General features: G+C 34.3%; 1 protein-coding gene across 1 annotated transcript; it reads right to left on the bottom strand.

The window, feature by feature from the left end:
- Positions 1-4,882: 4,882 nt before the first annotated feature.
- LOC132616485 (UPF0051 protein ABCI8, chloroplastic-like) lies at positions 4,883-9,411 on the bottom strand. The gene is made up of 2 exons (XM_060330904.1): positions 7,923-9,411; positions 4,883-5,409 (listed from the first exon to the last, which is right to left on the bottom strand). The coding sequence occupies exons 1-2, from the start codon at positions 9,342-9,344 to the stop codon at positions 5,191-5,193; spliced, it is 1,641 nt and encodes a 546-aa protein (XP_060186887.1). The 5' UTR covers positions 9,345-9,411; the 3' UTR covers positions 4,883-5,190.
- Between the last annotated feature and the right edge of the window lie 752 nt (positions 9,412-10,163).

Raw genomic sequence — 10,163 nt, 5'->3', positions numbered from 1 at the left:
TTAAATCAAGTGTCTGCTATCTACCTAAAGAGTTCAAAGATGCATTTTTAAATGGAGTAAATCTCCACTTCTAATGATACAAACTATATGAAATTAGGAAGACATATCATTCACCTGTCTTACAGTAATTTAAAAAAAAAAAATGGTATCCATAGAATTAGGTTAATGTGCTGTTAGTCCCGGCACAAGTTTATTTATGCCCATCAATCTCTTGAAAACAGGTTGCATAAATCAGTTCTGTTGGTTTAAGAAAATGTTGCCGAACCAGTAACCAGTAAAGTACTTAATGACGCTATTTATCTATGCATACTTCTCAGGAAATGCTAAATACCATCAACTTTGTTCGGTGGTGATTACCAAAGAATATTAATCAAAGCAATTATTAATACCAGTCCTAATCCTATGGTTGCAGGTGTAATTGTTAAGGATGGAAAAATTGTGAGTGAAAGTTTTCACCCAAAACATGGTCAGCTACATGCTAAGATGAGTTGAATGAGGTTCATTCTGTGTCTGTATTTTCTTTTAGCTTGGATGCTTGATTTTTTCTTAATGACTGCTTCTGTTGTTAATTTGTTTCTTGCATTTTTTATTTCATATCTTGAATTGAGGTTGCAAGCTTTTTACATTCTATAATTAGAATAACTGAAGTAACTTCTTGGTAGTAGTTCTTAAGTTGAATTTCTCGGTGTGGAAGCATAATTGAGATGTTCTAACTACTCTTAGAAACAGCAAGTTGCTTAATATTTTGTCCTTAATGTATTATTCAATAATGAATAAGGAAAAACAGAAAATATTGGAGTTCAAATTTGAGGAAACATATACAGTTATTTAACTTGAATATTGAAGTACTAAAAAGAGGCAGCCCGGTGCACTAAGCTCCCGCTATGCGCGGAGTCCGGGGAAGGGCCGGACCATAAGGATATATTGTAAGCAGTCTTAACCAGCATTTCTGCAAGAAGTTGTTTCCACGGTTCGAACTCGTAACCTCCTGATTACATAGTATCAACTTTACTGAATATTAAATTACTAAACTAATAAATTATGTGATAAGAAATGTTTGAGAATTTTACACTTTGTCTGTATTGAGTTAGCCATTAGTTGACGAGTTGCAGATCTTGAGTCTGAAAAATCTAGATTTTTTTTGCTATGTGAGCTTCGAGCCATATACTCATTATGGATAAGGATTGTGGATCTCAATTGAATTGTAACTTCAACTGGTGTCAGTAAAATAAGAGATGCAGAATTGAAGTGATAACTGATAACAAATGTTGAGGAAGAATTCTGCAGGAACTTTAGTGAAGTTTATATACATCAATGTTCTCTGGAAACTCATTTGTTACATTTAGGTATAAATTTGATATGCTACCGATAATGGTGATTTGTAGATTGTCTCGACGCTGCAAACTTGAATTTGTCACTTTGAATCATTAATGGAGTTTGGAAACATGAATATGTTTGAGCTTTTATTGTAACCGAATAAAAAAAAAAAAGTTCCCCGGGATCAAACTATTACTATCTAAATCATGAAATATGGTACTTGAGCCAAAACACTGAGTGCTTGAGCATCCATCCTTTAGTAGGTCCGTCATTGACCAAAGGTCCAAAGATAACGTGTTGGAATCCTAAAAATATAGTCGTCTTTGATTAGAATCACTTTACCCTAAAAATGGAAAATTAATCAGGTCCAAAGCGCGTACCAGACACAAGAAAATCGAAGGAAAAAGAAAAAGGAACTAGATAGGAAAGGTAACTTGAGGAAACAAATTAACTGAGTTTCTTCATTTGCATTGAAAAGCTTATTTCACAAAGGGAGAATAGTATAAACTAAAAACTGAGAGAAAAAAAAAAAGGAAAATTAGAACTCTTTTTTTTCCCCTCTCTTTATCTCTTAGTGGTCAAATTGAACTTGAAGTGAAAACAGGTGGAAGACTAACCATAGTCTTTTGAACCTCAAGCAAACTCTTCAAATATTACAAATGACAAATAAATTGCTTGTAAAATCCACTTTTAGCAACAAAAAATATTAACAGTATGCTCTTTCTCAGACACTTTAATTTCCTCCCAATCTTGATCTTCAACTTACAAAATTTCACTTTCAGCCATGGGACATTCTTTCTCATAGACACAATAGTATCTGCTTTGTATAGTGACTTGTAAATCAAGAATTGTGCTTTTCTATGTTGTATTTCTTCAGGGGCTTCCTTTTCAATCTTCAAATAGTTAGTAGTAACATGTTGTCTACTCATGAGAAGAGTAGTCATTTTGGTCTTTATGAAATAGGAAGTGTATATTGTTTGGTATTGAAAAGGAAAAAGTAGAAGGCAATATTTGAGAAAGAATTAAAGAGTTGTGGGGTTGAATACTTGAATCAAGGCAATATTTGTATTTATAGTGGAAAGAAGAGTTTTAATTTGTGGGGTCAAGTAAGAAGGGGTGGGGGTGATGAAATTAAAATAATGCATGTGCCACTCTAAATAAAATTCTGAATATTCTAGTATCATATATGACTTATCTTTGATATTTATTCTGAATTATGACTTGTCTTAGATCTTAAAGTCAAAAGTGTAAACGTGAAACTCTCAAACTTATATTATTGAAAATGCCAAAAAGTTGCGCCAGTGGATATCGAATGTCAGATAGTTAAATAAATAAATAAATAAATAAAAAAGAAATACAAATAGCATAGAATAATAATTAGAATGAAAAAGTCGATCAACAACACATATCATGAGATAGATGAGATCCCTCCACCTAATAGTAGAGCTAGAATTTACACTAGGCTAAATCAAAGTATAAAGAATTAAACGCATGACGAAGTCAAGCAGATGCCTCTTGGACAAAGGTAGTTCTGTCACTGTTTCTACCATTAACAACAAGTCTCGAGTTTTAGCATTCGGAATGAAAATATTTATAATGGGATGTGGTTTTCCTTTATTAGGCCTTACACAACAAATCTGAATTAGTCGAAATAGTAGATACCCATATACTGGATGGCTAAAAAAACATAAAATAATAATCAGAAAAAAAAAATGAACTGGCGATGAGCTATTATGCAACTCCATCCTAGAGGTTGTAGAATACTAAGAAAAAGTGTAAATAATTGTAGTAATATAATGTAGTATAGCAGCTAGAAGTATCAGCAGAAAGTCAGGAGCCAATTATAAGGCAATAATAATACTTTATATAATTATAAAGTCACCACGTATGCCTGTTTAGTAGCGGTTAAAGCCTTATTTTGTTTTCTCGATGTCAACTACCATATATGATGCAGTTGAGTGTTTCGAAGTGCTCAAGAGTTAGCTGCTTTTAAATCTCCAAATAACTAACCTAACCCCCAAAATAAATATAGGAGAAATATAGCCAAAAGAATCAAAGTTGACAACAAATTAAACTCGTATATATGGTCAATTGACGGTTTGCTAATTGCTATGACTGTCTAGTAACCTACAAATGTATTTGTCATAGGAACGGGACGGAGCTAGAGCATCAGCTACGGGTTAGGACGGATTCAATAGCTTTTACTAAAACTCTATATTTGTATCAGGAAATTTATGAGTGGTAAATATGTATACATAATTGTGAACGCACTAATTAAGACGAGTTATGAGTTTGGTAGTAAATTTAGAAACTCATAAACTTTAAATCTTCACTCCCCCTCTACATAAGAATCAAAATTTCAAAAATTAGAATAACTGAGAAGAGGTGAAATTGCCAATAATTGTATTTAATAATACTTACGAACCATTTTATTATAGGATTATATATGCTAATGATTTCATAGTTTAAAAGTTTTGAGTCAACTATAGTGTTAAACAATTTAGATGTAGCCTCACCAGTCAGGCAGTCACCAAGTACATACAAAAGCTTGCCAAAGAGAATAAAAGTGAAAAGTTTGAAAAACTGATTCTAACCACTTTTTTAAGGTAAAAAAATTCCTCACAAAATTTCAACATGTTTTCTAGTAAAATGCATGTTTAAATTATAATTTTATTTTCAAATACTTTTTTTCAATTTAACTTTAAATACTATTTTTTGTTTAAATATCAACAAATTTTCATGTCCAAATGACTACTTAGTATTGAATCCATTATATTTTAAAAAAAATACATGTTCATACTACCTACTATTTATTGCAATCTAGTGAATTTTTATACATAAATTTATGCTCCGCATTTAAAAGTACAGAATTCATATGAACCTGATGCCGAAACACTACATCCACCTCTGCTTATTGTATTTGTTTACCTTTGGCTTAATGCATATGCGGCCCTCTAAACTTGCTCTTTTTTTCCATTTTGGCACCTCAACTAAGTGTTGTTCCTATTGAACCCCTGAACTCGTCCTCAAGTGTGTCTATTAAATCCCCTAAATCTGATTTTTGTTAAAAGCAGAAATTGAATTGGGGAAATGAAGGCGCAATAATATTTTAGATAGACATGTGATAAGCTATTCTTTAGATCCATGGATATGTCGGTTTCTGTTGGTTCTGCTCTTCCACTACCAGCTTAATTAAGAGATGCTCATTTTCTCCCTCTCAATTGTTATTAATCTTAGTTAAAAGATGTCATAATTAAATTAGAATATATATATTAACATGTTACTACATTAAAGATGGAATACTATGTAAGTCGAATTGTATTTGATAGACACACCTGAGGACGAGTTCAGAGATTCAATAGGAACAACACTTAATTGAGGTGTAATATGAAAAAAAAAAAAGGAGCAAGTTTAGGGGGCCGCATATCCATTAAGCCTTTACCTTTCTTATAATGTATGCATCCACCTCTGCTTATTGCATTTGTTTGCCTTTCATATAATGTACGAATATATCAATTGCTATACATCAATGTGGAGAAATCATAATTGTACCAACAAAAACAAATTGGAGAAATCATACAGTTTTTTACCACCTTTTACACCAACTAAAAAATGCTTATGAGCAGTATTTTACACCTCAAAGTACTAACAATGCTAAAGCTTGATTATTTAGCCTCTAATACAGTCAATGTGGAATCTATCCTCAAAAATTTTGGGATATATTACAAACATATCAGAAGATAATGCCTTGATGCATTATTCACAATGGGTGTTGATGCAAAGTTTCTGTTCTATAACTGATTACAACTGTACATATGACAACAACCATTAGCTACTAGCAATTAGCTTTTGTTCACTAAATAAAAAGTGTGCTTAACCAACAGATCCTTCAAGTTTCAAGCTCATCAGCTGGTTCACTTCAGCACCAAATTCATCAGGAAGTTCGTTGAAAACGTCCCTACAAAAACCCGAAATCATCGCAGCCATCGCTCTCTCATAGTCGATTCCCCTCTGTTGGAAATAAAATAACTGATCTTCACCAATCTTTGACGTGGTCGCTTCATGTTCGATGCGGGCGGTTGGGTTTTTGCTCTGTTCAAATGATGATAACATCAGTAGAAGCAATAGTGTAAAGCGTAATTTATGTATACCTCTTACAGAGAATGGAAAGAAGTGGATTTCGGTTCAAATTAGAGCAGGAAAGTTACATAGTTAACATGCAGAAAGATCTTCCACAGAAATGATTGACCTAGTTACATCTAAATCAAGTTCTTGATGTATTCTCTATGATGTTAGTATCAAATAGGATCAACACTGACTTACATACTTGACTCAAAGGGAATGACGAAGGATGTACAACTTAAACGTCCCCCTAAACAAAAAGAAAATACCGGCCAAACCTCTCTATAACAACATTTCATTATAACAACCATGTTTTTTTTGTGGAATATATCTTTCATGTTATATTATATTATATGTTCTCTATAACAGCCAAAACATATCGAAACAAACGACGTTGTTATAGAGAGGTTTGACTGTCATAAAAAGACAGACTCTTCTTTCATCATAAACCATGGACACTTTCTCACATACCCTAAAACCATAATTCCAACTAAAAGCACTCTGAACCTGAATCCCCACTAGTGGAGTGTCTTCTGTGGTATTTACAAGCAAGATCTCTGAATCCCTAGCCTAATCAAGATGATCCCCGGACAATGAAAATATGTCTCCACCAACAATACATAAATACAATTCAAGCAATTTTTTTAATGACGAAGAAATCCGTCTGGAGCCAACCCTTTGGGCCAACTGCAGCTTTCAGAACTCAGGGTTAATGGGCCTGCCCCTCTGCCTTTCTCCACTTAAATCCTAGACTTGGTTCGCTTGGCACAGGGCTCAAACTTGTGATTTAAGACGCACGTCTCTCAACCTTTGCCAATTGAGCTATAACCCCTAGGGGCACGGTTGAAGCAGCTTTGTAGAAGCATATAGGAAAATTACATTCTATAGTGGATGGTACTTCATTGGCTGGACCAAGTATAACAGGTTAGCTATTCAAACTGATGAATAAGCTATTCAATGCCTATTCACAACACACCCCTGTATGTTTGCTCTTTGTGCTGAAATATATACTATGCTTTGGCAACAGAGGCTTCATTCAAGTTCCTGAGAAATAAATGTACAGCATGGCAAAAGATTTTGATCTTACAGGTCCGTAGACATTACTATCTACAATAGCACGTCCTCTCATGGCCATGAAACACTCGAGCAGAATTGGTACTCTTTCTTTTACGCACTGCGACCTCACAAGCAATCCAGCTAAAATTACTATGTAACCCAAGGCTAATTTTAGTATCTCGTTTGGCCAACTTTCAGAATCTGCTTATTTTGAAAAGTGCTTTTTATCAGAAATGCATTTTGGAAAAATACTTTTGGACAGTTGCAGTTTATGTTTGACTAATCAAATTTGAAACACACTTTTGTCAATATTAGAGCAACAATTTACATTGGGTATGTTATTGTTGTTGTAATTTGTGCTTGGCCAAGGTTCCAAAAGTGCTTCTCATGAAAAGCTATTTTTCCCAACTTCTGAAAAATAGCTTCTACTAATACTCAAAAACACTTACTTTTTTTCCTAAAAGATTGGTCAAACACATACTCTAAAATAAGAACTTCTTTTATTATAAAATAAGAACTTTTGGCTTCTCAGAAGCTTGCCAAACACTAAGTATGAGCAACATTCTCTAAAAGCTGTGAGGAACAAATGGTGATGCTCAAAACAGAAGGGACCCACAATAGGCTGCACCTAAAAGCCGCAAGACAAGTCTACAAGCTTGAACACTAAAGTTTGCGTTGGAACCTAACAAAAGATTCCCTGCATCTTGCAAACATGAATGACATCCTCGGATAAGCATATAACTTGAAAAACTAAATCCTAGGCTCTGTGTCCCAATTTATGTGAAGGTGTTTGACAGGCATGGTGATTAAGAATGAAAGAAAGACTTTTGAAACTCGTGGTCTAAAACAAACAATAGATATTTGTGTGACTATAAATTATCTTATTAAGGGTAAAATGGGAAGTTTAAAGTTAATGTCTTACTAAATATAAAAAGGTGCCATTTTTTTTGGGACTGACTAAAAAAGAAAAGAGTCTCGCTAAATTGGAACAGTGGGAGTAAGACCTAGAGTCCGACTCGGAACTTCTAAGCTGTCTGCCCCAATATGGAAGCTTGCTTAACTTCTTCTTTACCAAGAGGAAATAGCAGTAATCCTTACGAACTTTTTCACTCCTTTCTTCATCTTGCGGATGATCTCTAACTTCATAGGGAAGACTTCTATTTTTCTTTTTAATACTTCTCGAAAAGAAGAGGTCTTAGATGTTAACTGGCGAAACAAAAATATTGTCTAACCTATGAAAAAGGTCATGTAAAAACTTAAATGCACCAGGCATCATGCATAACAAATGTCACCATAAAACAAAGAAAAGGATAACAGTCCAATTGCATAAATAGCATGTTGTGGCTACAAAACAAAAATGAAACAAGACTTATTGCTATCAAGATAAAACAGAAAGGAATAAAGTTCACAAAGAGCAAGCAAACTACCTGAATGTATGGATAAGTGTTGGCAGCAGCAGTATCACCAATGAGCATCGAATCGCACTGAGACGAGTTCTTAGCATTGTCCGCACTGGACAACACCTGAACTAATCCTCGATAACAGTTCCTAGAATGCCCCGCCGAAATACCCTTTGAAATTATCCTACTCCTCGTATTCTTCCCTTTATGGATCATCTTCGTCCCCGTATCCGCCTGCTGATAATTATTAGTCAACGCCACAGAATAAAATTCACCAACTGATTCATCACCTTCCAACACAACGCTCGGATACTTCCAAGTAATAGCAGACCCGGTCTCCACTTGCGTCCACGAAATCTTCGACCGAGCCCCAGCACAAAGTCCCCTCTTCGTAACGAAATTATATATCCCTCCTCTACCTTCCTCATCTCCTGCGTACCAATTCTGCACGGTCGAATACTTAATCTCCGCACTTTCGTGGCAATACAACTCCACCACAGCGGCATGTAACTGATTCGTATCATACGAAGGCGCAGTACACCCTTCTAAATACTCCACAAAACTCCCTTCCTCCGCGATTATCACAGTCCTCTCAAACTGTCCGGTTTCCATCGCGTTTATCCTAAAATAAGTCGAGATTTGCATCGGACACCTAGTGTTCTTAGGTATATACACGAATGATCCATCGCTAAACACAGCCGAATTCAGAGCCGCGTAAAAATTATCCTCCGGGGGAACAACTCTCCCTAAATACTTCTTAACTAAATCCGGATACTCCCTAATCGCCTCGGATATGGAACAAAAGATCACACCTGATTTCTCTAAAGTCTTCCTATGTGTTGTAGCTATAGATACACTATCAAGAACAGCATCAACCGCAACATTAGCTAATCGATTCTTTTCGTTCAACGATATACCCAATTTATCAAAATACTTAATAAGTTCAGGATCAGCTTCATCAAGACTATTTAAAGTTGGTTTCTTTTTAGGTTCAGAATAATAACAAATATCTTGAAAACTAATTTCAGGGTACTTATTATCAGACCATTTAGGTTCATTCATTTTAAGAAACTTATCATATGCTTTTAATCTAAATTCAAGCATCCAATTTGGTTCATTTTTCTTAGCAGATATAAGCTTAATAGTTTCTTGATTAAGTCCTTTTGGTAATGAAAATGAATCTATTTCTTGATTGAAACCCCATTTATAATCTCTTTTCAAGAATTTATGAAGTTGGTCAGTTTCATTTGAAGTTGAAATTGAAGATTGTTTACCTTGGTTTTCAATAGTAGCCTCTTCATAGCTTAGTTTTGCAGATTTGACCTTCAAGTTTCTTGAATTAGGGTTTCTTGGGGTGGTTGATTTTTGCAAAAAATGAGACCCTTTTGGGAGTTCAGTGATGGGTTGAGGTGAAAAAAATGAGATTCCATTTGTAAGAAAAGAAGCCATAATTGATATTTTGGGAAGCTAGATGAACAATCAAGAATGGGAGCTTTATTTCCTTTTGGAATGTTTTTGGTTGGATTTTATAGATTGGTGTTTTTTTTTTTTTTAATTATTTATTTTTGTGGTGTCTGATTTTTAGAAGGCACTTGTGCTGGCCACATGCCTTTTTTTCAGCCATAGTCATTTTACTTGTCACGTTTCAGTTCTCGAGATTCAATTTAATTAATATTTGAAGTTAAATTAAATTATATTAATTCAATATTACTTGACTGTCGAAAAGCGAAACGTGACAAGTAAAAATGGACGGAGAAAGTAAATTTCTTGGGCTGAAGGTCTACCGAAAACAACCTCTCTGCCTCTTAAGCAGGGACGAAGCTACCCTTGCGTGAAGTGATACCCTTTCACCGAAAAATTATATTATATAGGTAAGTGAAATTTTGATTTTATAGATATCTACATCCAGTGGTTAAGGGGTTGCAATCAGCGTACACTTTACCCTTTCTAGACCCTATTGCGTGGATTTACATTGGGTATATTGTTATTTTTTGTAATAAATTTTTGGAGATGGCTATAAAAATATTCACTTTTCGGAGTTAGGACTAAATATAGAGTAGAGTTACTTATTTGTCGTGTTTCTTTTTTACACGGCTTTAAAAAAATGTTAAGAAAATTAGTGATTTTTCATTCCTGTGTTATAGTTTTATTCTAGTTTTGATTCTTGTATAATTTAATTAAGCATATTCAATCTTCAATTAATATAAACGTGCGATTTTGATCCCTCAAACTAATAATCCTTTCGTTTCAATTTATATGAACTCATTT

Source organism: Lycium barbarum, chromosome 11 (assembly GCF_019175385.1).
Source record: "Lycium barbarum isolate Lr01 chromosome 11, ASM1917538v2, whole genome shotgun sequence".
Classification (NCBI taxonomy): domain Eukaryota; kingdom Viridiplantae; phylum Streptophyta; class Magnoliopsida; order Solanales; family Solanaceae; genus Lycium; species Lycium barbarum.
Note: the sequence above shows the minus strand (reverse complement) of the source record. Positions and strands in the feature narration are given on the sequence as shown.